Source organism: Planococcus citri, chromosome 1 (assembly GCF_950023065.1).
Source record: "Planococcus citri chromosome 1, ihPlaCitr1.1, whole genome shotgun sequence".
Lineage (NCBI taxonomy): Eukaryota > Metazoa > Arthropoda > Insecta > Hemiptera > Pseudococcidae > Planococcus > Planococcus citri.
Genome location: NC_088677.1, coordinates 9,705,056 through 9,732,015, shown reverse-complemented (window position 1 = coordinate 9,732,015; position 26,960 = coordinate 9,705,056). Strand labels below are relative to the sequence as shown.

General features: G+C 33.5%; 2 protein-coding genes across 10 annotated transcripts in view; one reads left to right on the top strand and one right to left on the bottom strand.

Annotated features, from left to right (window-relative positions):
* Nucleotides 1–24,999, top strand: part of LOC135847113 (focal adhesion kinase 1-like) — a 145,709-nt gene extending 120,710 nt beyond the window's left edge. For 6 of the 7 annotated variants that reach the window (XM_065366572.1, XM_065366559.1, XM_065366532.1 and 3 more), the window contains 11 exons: nt 2,139–2,355; nt 2,654–2,844; nt 2,929–3,133; nt 12,633–12,712; nt 12,804–13,051; nt 19,075–19,230; nt 19,352–19,495; nt 19,727–19,826; nt 19,991–20,115; nt 20,198–20,304; nt 23,955–24,999. In XM_065366572.1, coding sequence (XP_065222644.1) covers nt 2,139–2,355; nt 2,654–2,844; nt 2,929–3,133; nt 12,633–12,712; nt 12,804–13,051; nt 19,075–19,230; nt 19,352–19,495; nt 19,727–19,826; nt 19,991–20,115; nt 20,198–20,304; nt 23,955–24,186 — 1,805 coding nt within the window. In that variant the 3' untranslated portion in view covers nt 24,187–24,999. The remainder of the gene's footprint in view (nt 1–2,138; nt 2,356–2,653; nt 2,845–2,928; nt 3,134–12,632; nt 12,713–12,803; nt 13,052–19,074; nt 19,231–19,351; nt 19,496–19,726; nt 19,827–19,990; nt 20,116–20,197; nt 20,305–23,954) is intronic. The other variant, XM_065366551.1, reaches the window with a different exon arrangement.
* LOC135847152 (uncharacterized) lies at nt 3,135–26,578 on the bottom strand. 3 transcript variants are annotated; one of them, XR_010559100.1, is made up of 6 exons: nt 26,389–26,578; nt 26,177–26,299; nt 25,919–26,038; nt 25,713–25,833; nt 4,250–8,176; nt 3,135–3,893 (listed from the first exon to the last, which is right to left on the bottom strand). XR_010559100.1 is itself a non-coding variant. In XM_065366598.1 (5 exons), the coding sequence occupies exons 1-4, from the start codon at nt 26,482–26,484 to the stop codon at nt 25,735–25,737; spliced, it is 438 nt and encodes a 145-aa protein (XP_065222670.1). In that variant the 5' UTR covers nt 26,485–26,578; the 3' UTR covers nt 24,610–25,619; nt 25,713–25,734. The 3 variants fall into 3 exon arrangements, 2 of the variants coding, with proteins under 2 accessions (XP_065222670.1, XP_065222664.1); XM_065366598.1 differs by lacking the exons at nt 3,135–3,893; nt 4,250–8,176 and adding an exon at nt 24,610–25,619; XM_065366592.1 differs by lacking the exons at nt 3,135–3,893; nt 4,250–8,176 and having other exon boundaries at nt 25,645–25,833.
* Between the last annotated feature and the right edge of the window lie 382 nt (nt 26,579–26,960).

Sequence of the window (26,960 nt, the reverse complement as noted above, 5' to 3'; positions counted from 1 at the left end):
TGATGTAATGTTGTGGAAATTTTAATTTTCAAAAATCTGCTGGAGGCTCCAGTAATTTCCGAAAAGTTGCTGGAAGCTCCAAAATGATTTGAAATTCACTTACAGACGACTTCATATCGTATTGAAATTTGTTTGCAGCGTAAATTTCGGTTTTCCAACTACATTCAAGTTTTGAAAAAGTACTGGAAGCTCCAGTAGTTTCCAAAAAGTCGCTGTAGGCTCCAAAATGACTTTAGATCCATCTCAGTCGACTTTATATCGTATTGAAGTTAGTTCGGACAGTGAATTTCGGTTTTCTAACTACATCAAAGTTTCAAAAATCTACTGGAAGCTCCAGTAGTTAGCAAAAAGTCGCTGGAGGCTCCAAAACGACTTGAAATCTACCCACAGTCAACTTCATATCGTATTGAAATTAGTTTGTGATGTGAATTTCGGTTTTCTAACTACATTCAAGTTTCGAAAAAGTACTGGAGGCTCCAGTAGTTAGCAAAAAGTCGCTGGAGGCTCCAAAACGACTTGAAATCTACCCACAGTCAACTTCATATCGTATTGAAATTAGTTTGTGATGTGAATTTCGGTTTTCTAACTACATTCAAGTTTCGAAAAAGTACTGGAGGCTCCAGTGGTTTCCAAAAAGTCGCTTGAGGCTCCAAAATGACTTTAGATCCATCTCAGTCGACATTATATCGTATTGAAGTTAGTTCGGACAGTGAATTTCGGTTTTCTAACTACATCAAAGTTTCAAAAATGTACTGGAGGCTCCAGTAGTTAGCAAAAGTCGCTGGAGGCTCCAAAACGACTTGACATCTACCCACAGTCAACTTCATATCGTATTGAAATTAGTTTGTAATGTGAATTTCAGTTTTCCAACTACATTCAAGTTTCGAAAAAGTACTGGAGGCTCCACTGGTTTCTAAAAAGTCGCTTGAGGCTCCAAAATGACTTAAGATCCATTTCAGTCGACTTTATATCGTATTGAAGTTAGTTCGGACAGTGAATTTCGGTTTTCTAACTACATCAAAGTTTCAAAAATTTACTGGAGGCTCCAGTAAGTTCCAAAAAGTTGCCGCAGACTACAAAACGACTTGAAATCCGTCAGCAGTCATAAATTTCAGCTTTCCAACTGCATTTCATAAAATGTTGTGGAAATTTCAATTTTCAAAAATCTGCTGGAGGCTCCAGTAATTACCAAAAAGTCGCTGGAGGCTCCAAAACGACTTGAAATCCACCTATAGTCGACTTCATATCGTATTGAAATTATTTTGCAGTGTGAATTTCGGTTTTCCATATACATTTAGGTTTCAAAAATGTACTGGAGGCTCCAGTAATTTCCAAAAAATCGCTGGAGACTCTAAAACGACTTGAAATCCACCAGTAGTCATAAATTTCGGCTTTCCAACAGCATTTGATGAAGCTTTGTGAAAATTTCAAGTTTAAAAAATCTACTGAAGACTCCAGGAATTTTCAAAAAGTCGCTGGAGGCTCCAAAATGGCTTATACCTACTAGTAGTCGACTTAATAACGTGTGTAACTTGGAATGCAGCGTGAATTTCGGATTTTCATTCTCATGTGATGAAACTTTGTGGAAATTTCAATTTTCAAAAATTGCTGGAAGCTCCACTAGTTTTCAAAAAGTTGCTGGAGGCTCCAAAACGACTTAAAATCCACCAAAAATTGATTTCATAGGATATTGAAATTAGTTTACCGAGTGAATTTCGGGTTTATGACTATACTTGATGAAATTTTTTGGACATTTCAAATTTCAAAAATCTACTGGAGGCTCCAGAATTGATCGAAATGGTTTGAAACTCTTCCCAATCAATTTGTCTTGTCAAAAATAGAGTATATTCCAAATTCCAGTTTTCTAGGTCAATTTGGAAAAATTTTGATTTTTTCCCCATTTTTGGCCCGAAATTAAATCCAAAAATTCACCAAAAATCGAAAAATTTGGAAATTTTGCTTTAAACTGTTCTTTAGAGGATGCCCCTTTTAAGAAAATGTTGTCCAAGAGGATCAAATAAGGGGGTGCAGATGCAATTATTCCTATTGCCATTCACCTTACTAATAAATTTTCTTCTTTTAATTCGCTCGAAAGCAACTCATTTCTATTTTTTAATACGAACTTGATTATTTTTCAGATATCATGCAGCAATTCGATCACCCACATATCATCAAATTAATAGGAGTATGTTGTTCTAGTCCTATTTGGATAGTCATGGAGTTAGCGAAGAAAGGAGAATTACGAGCATATCTACAAAATAACAAGGCTGTACTGGATCTCGCCACATTAGTTCTTTATACATTCCAATTATCTACCGCTCTTTCGTATCTAGAATCGAAGAAATTTGTTCATAGGTGAGTTTAGCTTTTTAGCTGATGGTCCCGCATTGTCGTAGGTCGTATTAAGCATATCTATGTACTAATTATTAATCAAAATGGTCTGGTGTGATGTTACTCGTATATAAAAAATTATGAAGGCGTATTGTTCGCTCATAAGTCGACGAAGACAGTCAATGGGGGATGTCTGATTTTCGTTTGAATTATTTTTATAACTCCATATACGAAGGGGGAAAATATTATTCTGGAAGCATTTTTTGGGAACTTTGTGCCTCGAAGTACATACAATAATATAATTATTTTATTTGTTTTACAGAGATATCGCCGCTCGTAACGTCTTAGTGTCCTCGGACAGATGCGTCAAACTAGCAGATTTTGGATTATCTCGCTGGGTTCAAGATCAATGTTACTATAAAGCATCAAAGGGAAAGTTACCTATTAAATGGATGTCCCCTGAATCGATCAACTTTAGACGTTTTACCACTGCCAGCGATGTTTGGATGTTCGGTACATGAATACCAATTTTCATTCATTTTTCTGCTCCTTTATATTTGTTTAACCTTTTCATTAATTATGGTACTTTTTGCGTAGGTGTTTGTATGTGGGAGATCCTGATGCTGGGAGTAAAACCATTCCAAGGTGTGAAGAATAACGACGTTATTGGAAAAATAGAAAATGGAGAACGATTACCATTACCAACTTTATGTCCTCCGAGATTATACAGCCTGATGAGCCAGTGTTGGTCTTACGAACCGAGTAAAAGACCTACTTTCAAGGAGATCAAAGAAGTGCTCAAGTAATTATTACAGTCATGTTTATTTCACAAAATTAAAATGCCTCTGCTATTAATAACCTGAAATATGTAAACAAAAATTCACTGTTCAAAAAAATAAACTACCTAAAAACAAAGCTTCAGGAGGTGGTGATTTTACTACATAGTTGGAACTCATGAAATAGAAACAAAAATTGTATAACTATATATTGCATTTCGATAATGCGGTTAATTTACCTTTAAATAAAGCGTTTTCTTTCTTAATACCTAATAACACATCTATAATACTTTCGAATCCCAATTTCTTTTAGACCACTTCTTTAGATGTTAAAATATCCCCCCGTAAAATTATCACTGGTTTTCCAATGTAACTGCCCTATTAGATAGCAAAAATTAAAAACTGGTATTTTTTTTTCTCTGTTAGAAGATTTTTCAATTTTCTCCGTCATATTCGAAATTACCAAAGGTTAGATAATTAGTGCAGCCATTTTACGGTGTGTGAATTGGTAAATTTGTCGAGCGAATTCAAAGGAGACGTTTTTCTTGTAATGTATTCGTTGGCCTGTAGGTTGACTTTTTTTCCATTCATTACATTGTTTCCGGTGTCTGCTCCAAACGTGACTCTGAAGAACGTTTTGTTGTATGCTGGACTATTCATTCTTTTGATCATCTCTTCTTAAGCAGGGAAATTAAATTCTGTGTCCATTAGATCTTCGTAATCATCTATAAATGTTCGTGATACAAAAGGCGATTCTGCTGTAGCCATTTCTTTCTTTAGATCATTCTAAAAAACAAAACAAAATCAATAATTTTAATCAATAATGATTTCACTTTTGTCAATGGGGACATGTTTGACTTTGTCACGGATGTGATCGACTGATCGCATTCCTTAAAAATATTTAAGCGAAAAGATTATTAGTTAATGTGAAAAAAAAGACACCTACCTATACTGCCGTACCATAATTGTAAAACATGCTTATATTATTAAATTCTTCATCACTATACGATTATTAGGTATAACTAGACAAAAAATAATTTTACACGTTCTATCGTAAGAATGTGTTCATTCTTACGATAGAACGTGTAAGATCATTTCAACATACTATACTTAATATTGAACTATCTGTAGTCAATACATACCGAAAAATATTGCTCTGAAAGATTCTAGTTTTATCATAATAGGTCATCACACAATCAGTAGTCTGATGAAAATTTCTTCTTGATTACTTTCATTTATACTCATTTAATATCATCTCAATCGAACAATCTTCTAAATCAAATCTTTAACGGAACATTTTACTTAATTAGGTAATTTTATAGCTCAAAATTAACCATCAACGGTATTCTATAATTTGTTATTTTCACTTTTCCCATTAAATGAATCGAAACTTCCTCATTGGATACGTATTTTGAAATCCTGGTGCTTTTTTTTTTTTTTTTGAGAATTATACTTGTAGCTGTCCAATATGGGGTTTGGAACGGTTTTTTTTTTCAAATTGGATCAAAAAATACACACTTTTTTCCACATGTATTGAAATTTGTCCTCAAATTATGTACTTTAATTATTGATTGAATGAGACGATGAAAAATTATTCTCAAAATGATCCGGTGAGGGGGAAAAAATATCCGAAATTATAGAAACTCAATCGCACTTTTTGAGATTTTGAGTCATTTTTTGGGAAATTTTTAAAAACTTTTAGCTCAAAAATGAGAAAAAAAAATCAAAATTTTACTAAATTCACCTAAAAAGCTGAAATTTGGGATTTGGCCTATTTTCGATCTGCCAAATCGATTGGAAGCGGTTTCAAATCATTTTGGGCAGTTCTGGAGCCTCCAGTAGACTTTTGAAACTTGAAATTTACACAAAATTTTATGAAATGGAGTTATAAAGCCGAAATTCATTCTGCAAACCAATTTCAATATGGTATGAAGAAGATTACCGGTGGATTTCGAGTCGTTTTGGAGCCTCCAGTGACTTTTTGGAAATTACTGGAGCCTCCAGCACATTTTTTTAAACTTGAATGTAGCTGGAAAACCGAAATTCAGGCTGCAAATTCATTTCAATACAATATAAAGTCGTCTGCTGGTGGATTTCAAGCAGTTTTGAAACCTCCAGCGACTTTTTGGAAATTACTGGAGCCTCCAGTATATTTTGAAAACTTAGATGTTGCTGTAAAAACGAAATTCAACCTGTAAACAAATTTAAATACGATATGAAGTCCAGTGCTGGTGGTTTTTAAATCATTTTGGAGCCTCCAGCGGCTTTTTGGAAACTACTGGAGCCTCCGGTGCTCATGATTACAGGTTTTATAGTGTTTTTTGGAAAACTGGAATTTTCAAAGTTTCTGGAAGCGTCAAGACTACTTGAAATCACCTCTTTTGATAAAATTTTGAGAAAACTCATAGTTTAAAAATTTTTCTGGAGACTCCAAGAATTTTCAAAAAGTTGCTGGAGGCTCAAAATGACTTGAAATTCACCTGCAGCCAATTTTCTTTCATGTTAAAAGTAATTCGAAAAATGTGCTGGAAAAATATTCCAAAAATATTATAGCTGCTCGGTTGCTTTTTTTGAGATTTTGGATCATTTTTTTGGTGAATTTTTGAAAATCAAATTTAGATCAAAAATGAGGGAAAAATCAAAAATGTTACCAAATTTACCTAGAAAGCTGAAATTTAGGATATATGCTATTTTAGACCTGTCAAATCGATTGGAAATGGTTTCAAACCGTTTTGAGCAGTTCTGGAGCCTCCAGTAGATTTTTGAAACTTTTCATCAAATGACCTTGGAACGCCGAAATTCATTCTGTAAACTAATTTCCATACCCTGTGAAGTCAACAGCAGGTGGATTTCAAGTCGTTTTGGAGCCTCCAGCGACTTTTTGAAAATTCATGGAGCCTCCAGCAGATTTTTGAAACTTGAAAACAATAATTTCAATACACTTTGAAGTCGACTGCATGTAGATTTCAAGTCGTTTTGGAGCTTCCAGCAACGTTTTGGAAATTACTGGAGCCTCCAGTGCTTATGATCACAGGTTTCATGGTGTTTTTTGGAAAACTGAAATTTACCAAGTTTCTGGAAGCTTCAAAACTACTTGAAACCACCTTTAGATAAAATTTTGAAAAAATTTGCAGTTTCAAAAATTTGGTGGAGACTCCAGGAATTTTCAAAAAGTCGCTGGAGGCTCAAAACTACTTAAAATTCACCTGCGGTCAATTTTTTCTCTGTCATGTTAGTGATTCTTAAAATGTGCTGGAAAAATATTGCCAAATTTGGATCATTTTTTCCGGTGAATTTTTGAAAATCAAATTTAGGCCAAAAAAATGGGAAAATGAAAATTTTACTAAATTTACCTAGAGAGCTGAAATTTGTGATATATCCTATTTTCGACCTGCCAAATCGTTTGAAAACGGTTTCATACCATTTTGAGTAGTTCTGGAGCCTCCAGTAGATTTTTGAAACTTTTCATCAAAATGAACCTGGAAAGCCGAAATTCATTCTGTAAACTGATTTCAATACCCTATGAAGTCAACGTCAGGTGGATTTCAAGTCGTTTTGGAGCCTCCAGCGGCTTTTTGAAAATTCATGGAGCCTCCAGCAGATTTTTTAAACTTGAAATTTCTATAAAATTTTATCAAATGCACTTGGAAAGCCGAAATTCATTCTCTAAACTAATTTCAATACCCTATGAAGTCAACTCCACATGGATTTCAAGTCGTTTTGGAGCCTCTAGCGATTTTTGGGATAGTACTGGAGTCTCCAGTACATTTTTGAAGCTGGATGGTGCAAAATGTCATCAAGTGCAGAAGTTGTAAAGCTGAAATTCTCTCTGCACAGTGCTAACTAAAGGAAAATTTCAAGTTTCAAAAATCTGATGGAGACTATGAATTTTTTAAAAGTCACTGGAGGCTCCAAAACGACATGAAATTCACCTGCAGTTGACTTCATAGCGTATTGAAATTAGTTTACAGAATGAATTTCGACTTTCCAACTGCATTTGATGAAATTTAAAGTTTCAAAAATCCGCTGGAGGCTCCAGAACTACTCAAAACTGCTTGAAACCGTTTCCAATCGATTTAGCAGGTCGATAATGGGGTAGATTTCCAATGTCAGCTTTCTGGGTTAATTTGGAAAAATTTTGTTTTTTTTCTGAATATTTCGACCTTTTGAATTTTAAAAATTCACCAAAAATCGAAAAATGTAGTTGAGCACTTGAAATTTTGGCTGGTGATAAATTGTTGCATGCTCTTTGAATCTAGTTTTGTCCAGTTCCAAAAATTTTCTACGAGTCCTACGTACTAGTCGAAGTTTTCTCCTGTAAAAACACAACTTTTTCCGTTGGCTTTTGAGTGTATTTTTTCTATTACTTCAGACAAATACGTTTTGGCAAACAAGCATAAGGAAGTGGTGATTTTACTACATAGTTGGAACTCACGAAATAAAAACAAAAATTTTAGAACTAAATTTATTTCGAAAATGTTGTCAATTTGCCCTTGAATAGAGGCTTTTCATTCTTAATACATAATAACACGTCGATAACGGTTTCAAACCCCAAACCTTTCTAACCACTCAGTCGAAGCACTTCCTTTAGTTCTTTAAATCTTTAGATGTTAAATCCCCCCCCCCCCCCGTAAAGTTATGAATTATATCACTGGTTTTCGAATGTAAATGCCCTATGAAATAACAGAATTAAAAACTGGTATTTGTTTTCCTGTTAAAATTATTCGGATTTTCTCCGCCATCTTCGAAATTACAAAAGGATAATAGTACAACCATTCTGGTGTGTAAATTGGCAAATCTGTCGCGCGATTTCAAAGGAGACGTTTTTTCTTTTAATGTTCGTTGACTTTAGCTGTTTACTTTTTTTCCATCCACTACAACATTGGTATCGTATCCATCCAAACGAGACTCGAAAGAACGTTTTGTATGTGAGATTACTCTTTCTTTTTATTCTGTTCTTCTTTAGCGAGGAAATAAAATTCGGCGTCCATTAAATCTTCGTAATCGTCTATAAATGTTCGGGATATGAAGGGGGATTCTGCTTTAGCAACTTCTGTGTTCAGGTTATTCTAAAAAACAAAACAAAATTAATGAAACATTGAAACTATGACGGTAGGTATTCGATATAATTAATCACAATCAGAATTAGGTATCTTTATAGGTTAATACTGAGTAGTCAGTACACAAAAAATATGAGCCTGTTCCTTTTCTGCAGAAAGGTCTCGTTTCTCAAGTTCTAAAAATATATTTATATACCTAAATATTGTAAAACATCCTTACTTCATTAATTTCTTCTTCACTACGATTATTATAAAGACGAAAAATAATTTTACATCGTTCTATCGTAAGAATGAACTGACTATAGTCTGATAGTCGGTTCATTCGTACGATAGAACGTGTAATATTATTTCAACATTTAATATTGAATATAGCCTGTAGTCAATACATACAGAAAAATATTGCTCTGAAATATGATAGTTTTATCATAATAGGTCATCACACAATCAGTAGTCTGATGAAAATTTCTTCTTGATTACATATACTTACTCGTATAATATCATCTCAATCGAACAATCTTCTAAATCCAATCTTTAACGGACCATTTTTACGCAGTAATTAGGTAATTTTAAAGCTCAAAATTGACCAACAACAGCTGTTCAATATGGGTTTTGGAACTTTTTTTTGTATTATTTTTAAATTGGATCAAAAAATGCACACTTTTTTCCACATGTGTTTTTTCTTAAAATAAAAATCGGACTTACAAAAAAACACTTTTTTCAACTTGTGTGGAAAAAGTTTTCCAAGTTTTTACATCTCAATCGGACATTTTGAGATTTTTGGTTTGAAAATATTATTTTCACTACGTTGAAAGTGGTTCTCGAAACTCACCGGTAGTTACGTAGAATAACTATGGCTTTTCAAAAAATATTCCCAAAATTTTAGATGTTCAAATACAATTTTTGAGATTTTAGAGCGTTTTTTTTTTCATTTTTAATAAAAATTTGGTTCCCTCAAGAAACCTTTTTCTCACTAGAACATTACATAAAATTGTTCTCAAAATGTCTTGGTTGTTAAAATGGTAAGTACCAGTAAAGAAAATTATCCGAGTTTTAGCTGCTGAATTGCTCGTTTCGAAATTTTAGGGCATCTTTTTCTTCTTTTTTTTGAAAAAAAAATTATTCCCAAAAGTATATTTTTTTTACTCATGTTGAAAATTATTATCAAAATGAGCCGGTAATGGGGAAAAAATTTCTAAAATTATAGCACCTCAATCGCACTTTTTGAGATTTTTGGCCATTTTTTGGTGAATTTTTAAAAACCAAAAGCCCAAAAATGAGAAAAAAATCAAAAATTTTATCAAATTGAGCTAGAAAGCTGAAATTTGAATTATGCCCTATTTTCGACCTACCAAATCGATTGGAAACGGTTTCAACCCATTTTGAGCAGTTCTGGAGCTTCCAGTAGACTTTAGAAAATTGAAATTTCTACGAAATTTTATCAAATGAAGTTGGAAATCCGAAATTCACGCTGAACTCCTACTAAAACACGTTATTGTGTCGACTGCTAGAAGGTTTAAGCAATTCTGGAGCCTCCAGCGACTTTTTAAAAATTCTTGGAGCTTCCATTAGATTTCTAAAAAGATGAAATTTCTACAAAATTTCATCAAATGTAGCTGAAAAACCGAAATTCACTCTGCAAACTAATTTAAATACGTTATGAAGTCGACAGCTGGTGGATTCAAGTCGATTTGGAGCCTCCAGCAACTTCTTGGAAATTACTGGAACCTTCAGTAGATTTTCAAAACTTGAAAGAAATAATTTCAATTCGCTATTAAGTTATAACTGCAGGTGGATTTCAAGTCATTTCGAAGCCTCCAGCGACTTTTTGGAAATTACTGGAGCCTCCGGTGCTTATGATTACAGGTTTTGTGGTGTTTTTTGGAAAACTGGAATTTCCAAAATTTCTAGAAACTTCAAAACTACTTGAAACCACCTCTTTTGATGAAATTTTTAAAAAACTCACAGTTTCAAACATTTTCTGGAGACTCCAGGGATTTTTAAGAAGTCGCCGGAGGCTCAAAATGACATGAAAGTCACCGGTGGTCAATTTTTTCTTTTTCATGTTAAAAGTGATTCTCGAAATGTGTTGGAAAAATATTGCCAAAATTATGGCTACTCGATCGCTATTTTTTTTTAGATTTTGGATCATTTTTTTGGAGAATTTTTGAAAATTAAATTTAGGTCAAAAACGAGGGGAAAAATCGAAATTTTACCAAATTGACCTAGAAAGCTTAAATTTAGGATATATGCTATTTTTGACCTGCCAAATCGATCGGAAACTGGTTTCAAACCATTTTGAGCAGTTCTGGAGCCTCCAGTAGATTTTTGAAACTTGAAATTTCCACAAAATTTTATCAAATGATGTTGGAAATCCGAAATTCACGCTGAACTACAACTCAAACACATTTAGTGTCGCCTGCTGGTAGGTTTAAGGAATTCTGGAGCCTCCAGTAAATTTTTGAAACTTGAAATTTCCATAAAATTTCACCAAGTGGAGTGATAAACCCGAAATTCACTGTACAAACTAATTTCAATACGCCATGAAGTCGATTTTCGGTGGATTTCAAGTCGCTTTGGAGCCTCTAGCAACTTTTTGGAAACTAGTGGAGCCTCCAGCAGATATTTGAGAATTGACATTTTCACAAAATTTCATAAATGGAAAATGGAAATCCGAAATTCACGCTGCACTCCAAGTTACACACGTTATTAAGTCGACTGCTAGCAGGTATACGGCATTTTGGAGCCTCCAGCGACTTTTCGAAAATTCTTGGAGCCTCCAGTAGATTTTTGAAACTTGAAATTTTCATAAAGGTTCATCTAATGCTGTTGGAAAGCCGAAATTTATAACTGCTGGAGGATATCAAGTAGTTTTAGAGTGCCCGACGACTTTTTGGAAATTACTGGAGCCTCCAGTACATTTTCGAAAGTTAACTGTAGTTGGAACACCGAAATTCACGCTTCCAACTAATTTTAATACGATATGAAGTCGACTATAGGTGGATTTCAAGTCGTTTTGGAGCCTCCAGCGACTTTTTGGAAATTACTGGAGCCTCCAGCAGATTTTTTAAAATTGAAATTTCCACCACATTTCATCAAATAAAGTTGGAAAGCTATAATTTATGACTGCTGGTGGATTTCAAGTCGTTTTAGAGTCTCTGGCGACTTTTTGGAAATTCCTGGAGCCTCCAGTACATTTTTGAAACTTTGATATAGTTGGAAAACCGAAATCCATTGTCCGAAATAATTTCAATGTGATATGAAATCAACTGCAGGTGGATTTAAAGGCGTTTTGAAGCCTCCAGCTACTTATTGAAAATTACTGGAGCCTCCAGTACATTTTCGAAAATAAAATGTTGTTGGAAACCCGAACTTCCTGCTGAGAACTAATTTCAATACGATATGAAGTCGACTGTAGGTGGATTTTAAGTCGTTTTTGAGCCTCCAGCGTTTTTTTGAAAATTACTGGAGCCTCCAGCAGATTTTTGAAAATTGAAATGTCCACAAAATTTTATAAAATGAAGTTGGAAAGCTGAAATTTATGACTGTTGGTTGATATCAAGTCGTTTTTGAGTCTCCGGCGACTTTTTGGAAATTACTGGAGCCTCCAGTACATTTTTGAAACTTGAAATCTCCATAAAATTTCATAAAATGCACTTATAAAGCCCAAATCCATTTTGTAAACCAATTTCAACACCCTATGAAGTCAACTGTAGGCGAATTTCATGTTGTTTTGGAGCCTCCAGCGACTTTTGGAATAATACTGGAGTCTCCAGTGCATTTTTGAAGCTTGAAAGTACAAAATGTCATCGAGTGAAATTGTAAAGCAGAAATTCTGTCTGCACAGCGCGTGCTAAAGGAAAATTTCAAGTTTCGAAAATTTGCTGGAGGCTCCAAAACGACATGAAATTCACCTGCTGTCGACTTCATATGGTATTGAAATTAGTTTACAGGATGAATTTCGGCTTTCCAAGTGCATTTGATGAAATTTTAAGTTTCGGAAATCCGCTGGAGCCTCCAGAACTGCTCAAAACTGTTTGAAACCAAAATGGCTGCCATTTTGATTGTAGAGCCAACTGTTTTCTTAGCAAGTTGGCTTTAAAATGTTTCTTTTTGATGTCCCCTTGAAGAAAAAGTTGTCTCAGAGAGTATAGGTGGGGGGGGGGGGTTGTAATTATTCCTATTGTCATATGCCAGACTCGTAGCCTTAAATGAAATTTTCAGTACCTGGAAATTTAACCTACGATGTGTCTCTTTTGAATTGTGCAAGGTTCATTTTTTTTGTACGTTCTCTATTTTCAAAAAAAAAAAAAATACTGCTGCAATCTCTTTGGAAAATCACTTTTACTTATCCTTTCTCTCACCAAAAAATTTGATCATAGAATCAGGAAACATTGATTAGGATTGATTTTTTAAATTGTATTGTAGTTTTGCAATATTAATTAATAATCTGATTTATTTATTTCAGTGAAATCCTATTGGACGAACGCCACCAACAGCAAGAAACCGTACGACGAGAAAATCGGAGAGTTCACGGACTATCTTGGAGTAAGTTAGACATAGCACCAGCCAAAATACAAATTTTCTTTCTTTAAGATGAGGACCATTTTTGCTCAAAAAAAAATCCTCTTTCTTCCAGGTTCAACCGGCTCCGACGAAGTACTCCCACCTCCAAAACCGAGCCGATATCCGGCCGGAGGCGTAGACATCTGCAGCAGCAATACATCCACAACTCTGGGCTCACTAGACCGTAACCCGGCTCCGGTATCTTCCTACATAGTCGCTCAAAATCCCGAGGTACTTGTGCACTTACTGAAAGAAAACGAAGCCCGCGGTTTGAATCCATCCGTGTATACAACTCCGGCCTCTGCGTTCAACACGATAGCGGTAGACTTTAAAGAAAATAGCGGTTCTGGCTATAGTGATACTATCTCTGCTGGAAATTCTTTGCAAAGCTTGAATTCTATAAGCAGCGGTTTCTCTATCGCTCATTCTAGTCTTAGTTGTACAAATACGATTAGCAATAGCCATAGCCATCATCAAACGCCGTCTTCGTCGATGGCGGTTCCACAAGCGACTACCTTGAATCATTGTTCTGTGTCGCCGTCTCACGAACCCACCAAAACAGCTACTTCGGCTGTTACAGCGGCGGCTTCTTCTATTTCTAACAAATCTTTGCCCAGAAATTTCGGTGCTACGGGGGCTGCGAAGCTCAGTGCTCGCGTAGGTCATATCGATGGGCCGAGGAAATCGTTTTCTATATCGTCGAGTGAAATTAGCGAACCGGTCAGTTACCGAGCGGTGATGAGTAAGATACCGCATAGAATGAGCCGATCAGTGGATTCCTCTTCGGTCGTTGGTAGCGTTAAGGACGAGGTTCGAACTGATTTTTTGTTTTTTTATAAATTCGTTGGTTTTTTGATGCATTGACTTTTTTTTATTTTCTCGTGTTTTCATTTCGTAGTTGTGATCTATTTTTTTTTTCATCTTCTTGGAGTTACATATTATTTTGCATGTGCATGTCGAAAAAAAAACACATCACTGATTTATTTTCTGCATCGTTTCGTTTAGTTTTACATATTTTCTCATTTTTTATTATTTTTTTTTGTGCAGACGTTTCTACGACACCACAATCGAGAGTGTTTGTAATTTTTTTTTGCTGTTTGATTTCGCTCCGATTTTACCTTATATATAGCTTTTTCGTTGAATTTTTTTTATTTTTTATTTGCGAGGTTCTCTCAGCCTTTTTCTTTCTTTATCGTATGTTAGTTGAGTATTTGATTTCGGTGCGAATGGATCTTTTACGTATCATCACGAGTAGACTTTTACACGATTATGAAGGCAACGTGGACGAGTAGATTGGACCTTTTCGTATCTAGTTCGTCTTGGATCCTACCTCCATACTCCACAGTCCAAGCACACACATCGAGTAGATCTGTATTTTTTTTTTTTTTTTTTTTTTTCTATTTTCGCAGCTTTGTTTTCTGTTAAGGGGCCGAGTCTTTATGCGGTTTGCTGTACGCATGCGGTGGTTGTGTACATATAAACGGGTTTTTATTTTGTAATAATTATGTTTTATTTGTGCATGATTTTTTTTTTCATTTTTATTTTATTTTTACGATATTGTAGATTTTTTAAACGAGCTGAGGGAATTTTTCTGCGTTGATTTGAACGAACTTGAAAAAAAGAGGAGTTGAAGAATGAATAAATTTGTAAATGATATGAGGAAAATATCTCAAGTGATGGAAAATTTTTTCATCGAACGAAGCTAAATTAAAAGAAAATGTAAAAATACATCACCAGATAGAATTTCAGGCGTCAAAGTGCTTTTTTCGATTTTTGACGAATTTTTGGAAATTCAAATTTGGGTTAAAAATGGAAGAAATCAAAGCTTCTTCAGTCAAATTGGCAAACTTTTGATTTTTTTCTCATTTTTGACTCAAATATTTTCAAAAAATTCATCAAAAAATCAAAAAATGCTCTCGAACACCTAAAATATTGGCTGCAGATGTATTTTTGATATCAGACGAAGCTAAAGTCGAAAGAATATGCAAGAATACATCATCAGTTTAAATTTCAGGCGTCAAAACGCTTTTTTTTATTTTTGATGAATTTTTAAAAATTTAAATTTGGATCAAAAATGGATAAAATCAAAGCTTCCTCAGTCAGTTTGGTGAAATTTTTATTTTTTCCTCATTTTTTGACCCAAGGATTTTCAAAAAATTCATCAAAAAATCAAAAAATGCTCTTGAACACCTAAAATATTGGCTGGAGATGTCTTTTTGACACCAGACGAAGGTAATGTCGAAAGAAGATGTAAAAATACATCATCGGGCAGAATTTCAGGCGTCAATAAAGCGGTTTTTTTGATTTTTGATGAATTTTTAAAAATTCAAACTTGGATCAAAAAAGGATAAAATCAAAGCTTCCTCAGTCAGTGTTTTTTTTCTCATTTGTAAGCCAAAGATTTTCAAAAATTAACCAAAAAAAAAAAATGAACTGCACTTGAGCATTTAAAATATTGGCTGGAGATTTATTTTGGATGCTGTTTTAGTTTAGCTTTGTCCGGTTCGAAAATTTATCTGCCATTTGGGAACTTGGGATACTTTTCAATTGTAAAGTGAAAAGTGTGAGGATGGATTTCGAGGTCCAAAATTTGTGTATTACAAATCGATTAATTTTTTTTTTGTTGTCCTATCAACATTTCAAGAAAGTGGACATATTGCCAAAGGATTTCCAAAGAGGTGAAATTATCGGCAAAAAAAATGATTTGAAATGTTCTGAAGACTCCTTGAGAATTTAGAATTTCAAAATACTTTTGTATGTACCTACTACCTAGTTCACATGAATTTTCCCTAAAAATGCATCTAATTCGGTACTGGAGGGATTTTTTTATAGAATTTTTATGTTTTCCAAAAAAATTAGACATTTTGATCCTCAAACTTGAAAATTCGTGTAAAGTGAATATCGAAAAAATACCTTTGTCGTTAAGAAAATTAGTTTAGAAAGGAGGTTGTGTGTTCCAAATGTTTGAAAACAGTCAATATCTGTACCCCTTTCCCTTCCCCTTCCCCTTCCCCTTCCCCCTAAACAACTTTTTGAAAACGAATGTGAGGGTTTCAGAATCAGAACACAGATGGGCTAGAGAAAGTAGGTTTCAAAGCCTTGAAATTTTGCAAATAAATGTTAAGAAATATTAGTTATGTGCTTCAAAATTTTGAAAAATTGTAAAAATTCACCCAATTTATTTTTAAATTTTTTATTTATGAATTAAAATTGACTTTGGGTGCAAGATCACCGAAAACTGATGAAATTGCAGTCCCATTTAGCAAAAATTGTAAGATTGAAAAAGTTTTAAATCTTGTTGAAATGATAGGAAAGAAAAGTGACGGAGTTTTCAAATTAATTTGGGCGAAACTTGTAAAAAACATTGTGAAAATAACTTAAAAGCAAGGCACATATAAAGCATTAAAATTCATGCAAATAAAAAAAAACAAGCAAAAATTGCGTGAAAAGTGCCAAAAACATGATAAAATAACATAAAAACACAAAAAAAAAACATTTGAATTTTTGTAAATCGCCAAAAACTGATAAAGTATTATTAAAATTTGACAAACTTCTCTGAAAATTGCATAAAACATTGTTAAATCGACTTTTAAAAATAAATAAATCGTTAAAGTCATCGCAAATCGTCAAAAAAATAAAAATAAAAATTCAGTAAATTCAAACTTTTTGAAAATTGCATAAAACTTTATTAAAAACTTGTTAAAATGATAGAAAAATACAAAAATATGATATTTGGAAAACATAAAAAAATAATAAAATGCTAAAAATTACAAAAAAAATAATGAAAGACAAAATAATGTATGAAAAATATATAAAACATGGTCAAAATTATTTTTAAAAAAATAAATAAATCATTAAAACGGTATAAATTATCATAATGATGATGAAATTTAGGTAAAATTAAGCGAAAATTGGATGAAAAAATTGGAAATATGTTAAAATATTATAAAAACGCGAAAAATAATAGCACTAATACAAGATTCGGTCATTTCTAAAACCCCATAAGTCCAAAGACCTAAATTTTTCAGGAGAGACAAAAAACTGTTTCAAGCAAATTCTTACGCGTTTAAGTGAAAACCGATATCAGAAATGGAAAGGGCATACAAAAATACGTATTTTGGGTCAAATTTGGATTTCAAAAGTTTTGCCATCATCGCTATATTACGCCTTGAAGTGCGTGGACTTATGGGGTTTTAAAAATGACTGATATTTTTGTAACTGAATATGGTTTAAAATTTCATCTGAAGGACCTAAAAAGCTTCTAAACCTTTCTAAACGATGAAATTCAATGGAAGGACTGAAAAGAGTTTCCTTGGGAATAGTTTTTTGGCTGTTTTATAAAAAGAAAAATGTTTTATTGAAAAAAAGAACATGAAAAAAGTACAAAAAATCGAATAATAACTTCGAAAAAATGATAGTACGGATGATGCTTTGACACCAACTCATTTTTAAAACCTCGTAAGTCCGGACTTACGGGGTTTTAAAAATGACTCGATTTTGAATCGGAGCGATTTGGCGGGAAAAAATGATCGAAACAAAAAAATTCCACCGCCAGCCGATAGAGCTCGCCACATACTATCAAAATCGTAAAAAAAGTGAAAAACGAAAAATCTGTGACTTATGGGGTTTTAGAAATGACCGAATCACAACTGGAAACTTCAAAAACGGAATACTGATGACATTTCTTCAAATTTTGAGAAAAACTTGATCAAAATTGCATGAAACATTATTCAAAACTTGTTATAATGATGGAAAAGTTTGAGAAAAAGCATTAAAAATTAAGGAAAATCATAAAGAACTGAAAAAATGTTGGAAAAATGAGGAAAAAAGTAAGAAAAAAAATTATGGTATTTCTGAAAAAAAAATATATATATATAAAACTTGATGAAAATTTCGTAAAAAAGTAGTGAAAATAATATAAAACCTTGTAAAAAGCATTAAAATGAGTGAAAGTCAACAAGGACGTCGAGAGGGGAGGGGGCAAAGGGAGCAATTCGCCCCAGGTCCACGCTATTTGAAAGGGTCGACAAAACAAGAGTCTGTGGTGAAAGAAAACCCCTTTTTTTTTTACTTCTCAACTCGAAGCACAAATTTTCAAAAGCTTTTGCCCTCTTCTTTTTCAAAATTAAAATTTCTAATCAAAAAAAAAATTACAAGTCAAAAAATTAACTCTTTGCATAAAAAACATCATTTTTAGTTCTATCAAGATACACAAATTTTCTAGAGCTTTCGTCCTCACTTGAGCCGAATCTGTTTTATTTTTCAAAATTAACATCTGAAAAAAAAAACGTTGAAAATCTAAAATGTTGAAAGCCAAAAAATAAACTTTTTGCTTAAAAAACCATCATTTTTAGTTCTCTCGAAATGTAAATTTTCGAAACTTTTTTCCCTTGCTTCACTCGGCCCTGTCTTCTTTTTTTTCCAAAGTCAACTTTTATTCCTAGAAAAACATCGTTTTTAGGCCTCTTGAAACGAAATTTTCAAAATCTTTCATCCTGGTTTCGCTCGGGCCAATTTATGTCTTGTTTTAAAAATTAAAAAATTCACATTTATGACCCAAAAAATCCAAAATATAAAATAAAATTTTTTTACAAGTCTTATGAATGTGATGCCAATTGGCAAAATTGGTATATTTTCCGCCTCTATATCAGTCGACAAATTTTCAGTCGAACCCCCTTCCCCCCTCCATCTCAAAAACCTTCTATGCATTTGTAGTATCGTCCCTAGAAATTGGGTCCAAATTCGCCTCGAGTCTGCATTTTGGCTCTAAATTTGGAAAGATTTATCAAAAATCATCACACAAAGAATTAGAGCTCTCAAAATTAGAGCCATCTCAACCCCCCTCCCCCTCCACTCCGGCTCCTGATCCTAGCTTCGTAAATTCCCGTCAAAACTTATGAATTGATTGATTAAACATTTCTTGCTGATGACGTTCGAAGAAAATCGACCCCCCCCCCTCCTCCTCCCAATCGCTATTTTGTGAGTTGTTGACGTTTGCATGATCTGGAAAGTTGGTCAAATTTAACTTGAGGATTGAGAAAAGTAATATCAGAGAAAATAATTTTTCTGAAGAACCAAACACGTTCTAAAATTATTTACTTTACCTGTAAGATAGAAGGAAGAATTTTGAAATGCATGAAAAAAATATTTAAATCCAGCGAAGAAACTGAAGGAAATTTTTTATTCAAAATCAGCGCAAAAATTTCCTCACGTTCATGTTTTATGCTATTTTTTTATTTTTTTTATTTATTCGTATTTTATTGCTGGTTGAGGAAAATATCTATTCACTTACCTATTTAAAAGATCGAGTATATTTATTAATAAATTTAATTTTTGTGATTCAGAGTGATGGAGTTCCTTACGGTGAGAATGTTTTACCCGAAGGTATCCCAGGAGCTGATCAAGATGTACAGATCGAATCACTAGAACGTCGTCTCCGTCAACAGCAATTCGAATCCGAACGAGATGGCAAATGGTTAGCCGAAGAGGAAACTAATCTGGTAGGTCTAGAAGTGACACAATGACTCAAATTTGACTTTTTTTTATGCTCCTTGACTATCTGATATTTGTTTAAAGTGTGTAATCTCGTTGTTTTGATGTCAAATGTGTTAATTTTTTCAGAAAAAACGACTCTCAGTCGCAGCCAGTTTATCAGATAGTGATTCGGCCGATGGCCGGAGTTCGTGTACGCCCCCATGGAAACATTCCGGCTCACTGGATCGCTCTCGTACGCAGAATTCCGAAGAACGCGTTATCGTCGCTAAGGTACATCAACATACCTACTCGTAAATATATTAAGTAGATCATTAAAACCGAAGAAGTGATGATTTATGTGAATCAATTATTCATACCTACGAATATAAGATGCATTCATCTTCGTCTTAAGCGTTTAAAATATTGCGCTTTTCATTATCTATATTGGTACCTGTTTGTACGTTTTGTATTGTAATGAATGATTTATGCTAATTCGATGTCTTCATTATTGTATATCCGTAGAAAATGGAACCAACGCCTACTGCCGATTTAGACCGTACTAATGATACAGTGTACGAATGTACGACCAACGTTGTAAAAGCTATAATGACTCTTTCCCAAGGTGAGCATTTTTGTAGTACACATATGCATTTTTTTTTTGCTTTACAATAATTGTGATAAATTTAATTCTATGGACTCGACTGTGTGTTGCAGAGGGCCTTGATTGTTTGATACCTATCTACATGATGTAATAATGTGTTGCATTTTTTTTTTTTCAATTTTCAGGTGTACAGCAGAATTTATTTAACGAATACTTAGAACTAGTCAGAAAAGTTGGGTTGGAGTTGAAAGCTTTACTATGTAGTGTCGACATCCTTGTTCCTGTGTTTCCGGAAAGTGCTCATAAAGAGGTAAGAATTGATTGGCTTGTTTAATGTTAAAGGTGAGGTAATCGTGTTTTAATGAATTTGATGATGTTTTTTTAACGTATAGATTGAAATGGCTCATAAAGTGTTGAGTAAAGATATGAAAGAGTTGGTGGCTGCCATGAAATTAGCCCAGAATTATTCCAATACGATGGTCGATTCGTCTTATAGAAAGTAAGTTTATCGTTATCACTCATCAGTATCGTATCAATTGGCAAACTTATGGTTTTATTGAAATTCGCTTTTATCAAAAAAATGTTGCAGAGGAGCTATTTTTTCCCCTTTTGCCTCAGATTTGGCCTCGGCTTATTTCTCTCCCCTCCTTTATTTTTTTAAAAGTCCGTTTTTACTTCAAAAAATCGAACTTTTTCAAAATACGAGTATAAATGAACTAAATTTTTTTACTTCTCAATACTGTGATCGTGTTTGAGGCTCGAGGTTCTGAAAACAGATGTTGTGAGGTGGGGGGAGGAGGAGAGTATATTCCACAAAATATTAGAAATCGATTCTCTAGTCATTTGACTTAGATCTTCCATTGAAAACATTGAAGCTGATTAAACATTTTCGAGGGATAGAAGAGGTTTGGGGGGGGGGTTGTACTTCAAACAATTTTCAAAACTGCAAAAAATTCGTCTACAATTTTAAAAAAAATCATTCCCGAGTGGAAAATTAATATTGTGATCGTGATAGGGGCTTAAGGTATTTGAAGCAGGTGTTGAAGGGGGGGCGGAGGAGACTAAGTGCCGCAAAATATTGGAAATCAGTTCTCCAGTCATTTAACTTGAATCTTTGATTGAAAAAATTCGAGCTAATTACACATTTTTGAGGGTTAGAGGAGGTAGGGAAGGGAGGCACTAGGTCTGCACGATTCCTACAAAGTAGGTACTAATACCTACGACCCTCAATTTTTGGTGAATCATTCATGAACGAATTGATTAATTTTTTGAAAGAACCGTTCGCCAACGAATCGATCAATTCTTTAATTTATGAATCAATTCGTTCGCGAATGAGTCACTTATACGAATCGATTCGTTCGCGAATGAATCACTTACACGAATCGATTCGTTTGCGAACGAGTCACTTATACGAATCGGTTCGTTCGCGAATGATTCACAAAAAATGATTCAATTCGTTCGTGAATGATTCACTAAAAATTATTCAATTCGTTCGCGAATGATTCATCAAAAATTGAGTAAAGGAATCGATTCGTTCGCAAATGAGTCACTTATACAAATCAATTTTTTCGCGAATGATTCATCAAAATTTCAAAAATGGAGTAAATGAATCATAAAAAATGATTCAATTCGTTTGTGAATGATTAACTAAAAATGATTCAATTCGTTTGTGAATGATTCACTAAACAGTATTCAATTCGTTCGAGAATGATTCACCTAAAATTGAGTGAATGAATTGATTCGTTTGCGAATGAGTCACTTATACGAATCGATTCGTTCGCAAACGAGTCACTTATACGAATCGGTTCGTTCGCGAATGATTCACAAAAAATGATTCAATTCGTTCGTGAATGATTCACTAAAAATTATTCAATTCATTCGCGAATGATTCATCAAAAATTGAGTAAAGGAATCGATTCGTTCGCAAATGAGTCACTTATACTAATCAATTTTTTCGCGAATGATTCATCAAAATTTCAAAAATGGAGTAAATGAATCATAAAGAATGATTCAATTCGTTCGTGAATGATTCACTAAAAATGATTCAATTCGTTCGAGAATGATTCACCTAAAATTGAGTGAATGAATCGATTCGTTTGCGAATGAGTCACTTATACGAATCGATTCGTTCGCGAATAAGTCATTTATACGAATCAATTCGTTCGCGAATGATTCACAAAAAATGATTCAATTCGTTCGCTAATGATTCATCAAAAATGGAGTAAATGAATCGATTCGTTCGCGAACGAGTTACTTACACGAATCGGTTCGTTCGCGAATGATTCATAAAAAATGATTCAATTCGTTTTTGTAAATGATTCACTACAAATTATTCAATTCGTTCGCGAATGAGTCACTTATACGAATCGATTCGTTCGCGAATAAGTCATTTATACAAATCAATTCGTTCGCGAATGATTCACAAAAAATGATTCAATACGTTCGCGAATGATTCATCAAAAATAGAGTAAATGAATCGATTCGTTCGCGAACGAGTCACTTACACAAATCGGTTCGTTCGCGAATGATTCATAAAAAAATGATTCAATTCGTTTGTGAATGATTCACTAAAAATTATTCAATTCGTTCGTGAATGATTCACTAAAAATGATTCAATTCGTTTTTGTAAATGATTCACTACAAATTATTCAATTCGTTCGCGAATGAGTCTCTTATACGAATCGATTCGTTCGCGAATGAGTCATTTATACGAATCAATTCGTTCGCGAATGATTCACAAAAAATGATTCAATACGTTCGCGAATGATTCATCAAAAATAGAGTAAATGAATCGATTTGTTCGCGAACGAGTCACTTACACGAATCGGTTCGTTCGCGAATGATTCATAAAAAATGATTCAATTCGTTTGTGATTTGTGAATGATTCACTAAAAATTATTCAATTCGTTCGTGAATGATTCACAAAAAATGATTCAATTTGTTCGTGAATGATTCACCCAAGGCCAAAATTGAGTGAATGAATCGATTCGTTCGCGAATGAGTCACTTATACGAATCGATTCGTTCGCGAATGAGTCATTTATACAAATCAATTCGTTCGCGAATGATTCACAAAAAATGATTCAATTCGTTCTGGAATGATTCATCAAAAATAGAGTAAATGAATCGATTCGTTCGCGAACGAGTCACTTACACGAATCGGTTCGTTCGCGAATGATTCACAAAAATCAATTCGTCGTGAATCATTCACTAAAAATTATTCAATTCGTTCGTGAATGATTCACCTAAAATTGGGTGAATGAATCGATTCGTTCGCGAATGATTCATCAAAAATTGAGTACATAAATGAATCGATTCGTTCGTGAATGATTCATCAAAAATTGAATAAATGAATCGATTCGTTCGCGAACGAGTCACTTATACATACGAATCAATTCGTTCCTTCATTCGCGAATGATTCGTCAAAAATTGAGTAAATGAATCGATTCGTTCACGAACGAGTCACTTATACGAATCAATTCGTTCGCGAATGATTCACCTAGAAATCAATCAGTTTATTCAATCGCTAATCAGTGGTGAATGACTCGATTCGAATCGTAAATTAGTTCATCCGTTTGCGAACGAATCGCCAAGAAATCGATCAATTTTTTAAATCGCCAATCGTTCATAAATGATTCAATTCGATTGTAAACAGATCAATTGCTGTACAAATATTCCAAAAAAAGTGAATTAATTCGTTTGTAAAAGATTTTATTTGAAGAAAAGCCATCTTGAGTTTTTTTTCTTACTGCTTTTCAAACTCTTCTTCGAATGGTTCAAATTTAAATACATGTCGAAAAATATTGAAATCGAATAATATTTTATGAGAATTTTCGTTTGAAAAATTTTTGTACCTTTTTCAATTTGGAAAAATTATCAAAAATTTAGAAACACTGGTTTGGTTTCAAAAATGCTATGAGTTAAGGCCCATTGATTTTCCGCTCTCTAAAATTCCCGTTAGCAATTTTTTCCTATTTTTTTCTTATTCGAACCAGTTTAAAAATTGCACATAAAATAATTACTGATTAGGTACCCTATTTTTCTGCTCTCTGTGTTTCAACTCATTTTATTTGGATTAATTTTTTATTGTTTTTTTTTATTTTTCATGGAATATTCTGATATAATTAATGTTGAATTTTATCTTCCTCAGGAGCATGCTAAGTTCAGCTCACGTCCTAGCCATCGACGCTAAGAATTTACTAGACGTGATCGACTCGGTTCGCATCAGATATCCCGATGTGGACAAGATGATCAAAACGAACAATCGTAATAACACAAAACCTGCTCCAGCTCCAGATCCTGGAGAGTCTCAAGGAAGCAGTGGAAGCGACGTATCCCATTACGGTGTACCGAATAAAGTCGAACATATTACAGCTAACTAATTAAAAAGCTCTACTATTCAACGTTCCCATTATTAAAGTCATCATGTGTGTAGATATAGTTTTTACGATATCATCATCATAATCGCTCATCTTATATTATACCTACTTATTTTTGCTCTTCTTTACGAATTTTGTGTTTCGCGCTATATTTTTTTTCTCCATTTTATATTATTATCATCGTCGGTATTTTGCTCTTCTTTCTCTGTTTCTCTTTTGTTGGTTTGTTTTTTTTCTCTTTCTTTTTTCATGTAATCGATAACTATAGAACATTTTGCCAAATGTGTAAAATTCAATACTAGTCGTTTTATTTATATGTTTATATTATCACCCTCTTTTTAATGTATTATTATTTTTTAAGGTTGTGAAAAAATGTTTATCGAAAGAAAAAATTTTAGCAGTGAGTTCGTCGTATTCGTTATACGCGGAGATAATTTAAATGGATGTAGGGGAAATTCGCGTGTACGTAAATTCTTATTTTACTTTTTTTTTTTTGTTTGGCTGTGGTACATAGGACGTACATGGTGACATCCGAGTACGTTTATCACGTCTTTTGCTATAGAATATATTTGACTTTTTTTTTAATTTTATTTTTATCAAATCGAGTAGTCATTAGAGGAGGTATTTATATTATGAGTAATGAGTATGGTACTCTTTTTGATATTATATTTTATGCTTTTTTTTCTCTCTCTCGTACTGTTTCGACTGTCTGTATACCGCGCCATAGAAAATTATGTTATTTGATTATTAGTTGATTGATTTTCATTGATTTGTGATTTGTGTTTCGTACCTAAATAAATTTTTTATTCCAGTGTACACATTTGGTTTGTTACTTATTTTGTTAATTGAAATGAATCAGAGTAGTTGTTTTTGGCTTGAAAAATTCAAAACTGTTTTCCATTTCAAAAAAGAAATGTTGTATTGTGAGTTTTTTTGCCACTGAGGATCCCCATTTAATACGAACAAAACAAGAAAACAAAAAATTACATATAATGCGAAGTACCTCGTAATCATACTACATCTCTATAATTCCCTCCTAAAACTGTATCAACAAAGTTTCTTGTTTTACTTATTGATGGAAAAACCGAAGAAAAATTACGTTCGGTATCTTCACCATTAACATGACGCTTTAAGGTTACACGATGTAAATAGTTTTTCAAAACGGTTTCCGTTAGCAAAATTAAATCCCTGTTATAATTTTCTGGGTTTGATCTAATTGATAGATATTTAGACATCGAATCTAGACCATTACGTTTAACGCGGTGAGCGAATCGGCAATTAGAATTGCTATTTTTAGTAACACGAAAATTCTCTAAGCAACATGATAAAAAGTTGAAAAATACGGTATCAACTTCGAAATACAACTTGATATGCATCAACAATTCACACAGATTTTTTTCAGCTCCCATAAGCTTATCCAATTCAATACCAAACCGCTAAAATGCAAAAAAAATAAATAACTTGCTAATTAAATTAGTTTTAATAACTTCATAAGTATAAGTACGTAATTCCATATCCGAAAATCTTACATTTTTTTCCTTTTGTTCCAACTTACTCTTCTAGGGTCTTCGAGTAACTTTTATAATACCATTTGGAATTCACCTCGTCAGAACGAAAAATATTTTCGATTATTGTGGCTGCTGCTGATATCTTTAAGATAAGCGAACGTTAAATGTTTAAATTAGATACATTAGACCAATTTTTAAAATATTTTTGAAGAATACAAAAATCTTACCGGTTTATCTTGCTCTCCCGATGGTTTAGTAACTGATAGATGATCTGAAGTGTCTAAAAAACTTGACACTAAACGAGAAGGTAAGGAGAATGTACCTTGCCCAATTATCCCCATAGTTGACTACAAAAAATGTGAAAAACATACAAATAAAAATTAATACATATAGATAAACAAATTACAAATTTCACGTACAAAATCGGCAGTAAAAACATATGAAATCAAAATATTATTTATAATCATAAGATAAATCTCTCTTACCTTCTGTTCATCTTTACTTCCCAATGATTTTGTATTCGACGCACGGTTTGAATTCAACGTGCTGAAGAACCCATAAAAAGGTTTGCAGACGGATTTTTCAACTCGTTTCACGAGCAATAATTGCTAAACATAAAATCAAAAAATTCCAATCATAACATAAATTCCAACCTACTCGAAAATATATTCGAAGCACAAAATAGTCAAGTCAGTACCTTTCTTTGGTCCTTTTGTAGTGTATGGATTTTCATCGCACCGTGTCCACCGAATTGGCTTATGAGCCATGGACGAAACACAGGGGGAATTCTCATTTTAGAAATTGCATAAAAAGTTATTTCAAAAACTTCAGAAAAATAAATACAGGTTTCAAAAAATTTTAAAAACAAAAACTGAAGTGAAAACGCACCTTCGTAAACCTGGTGGCCTGATGGCTGAGAGAATCCTCTATAATAGCCATAATCTCTTTTCTTTACTGAAGAGAGCGCCTTAGTAGGCCAGGACTGCCAGGAGAATTACTAATTAGCATTCCATTGGGAAAAAAGTATTTTAGCAAAAAATGAGGTTAAATACAAGAATCTACTTCAAATTTGAAAATTTCTGATCTAATGATATTCAACTGTCGTTCTACCCCCCGTCGTTCTACCCCCCCCAGGGGGGTGGAGCTGGAAGCATTCCATTCAAATGAGAGGGGGTTTCTAAAAAACACAAATAAACTATCGGGGCATAGGAGGGATGAAACGGCCCCCGAGAGCGTTCGGGTTGATCTTGATACTCTAGCATGGAAGGT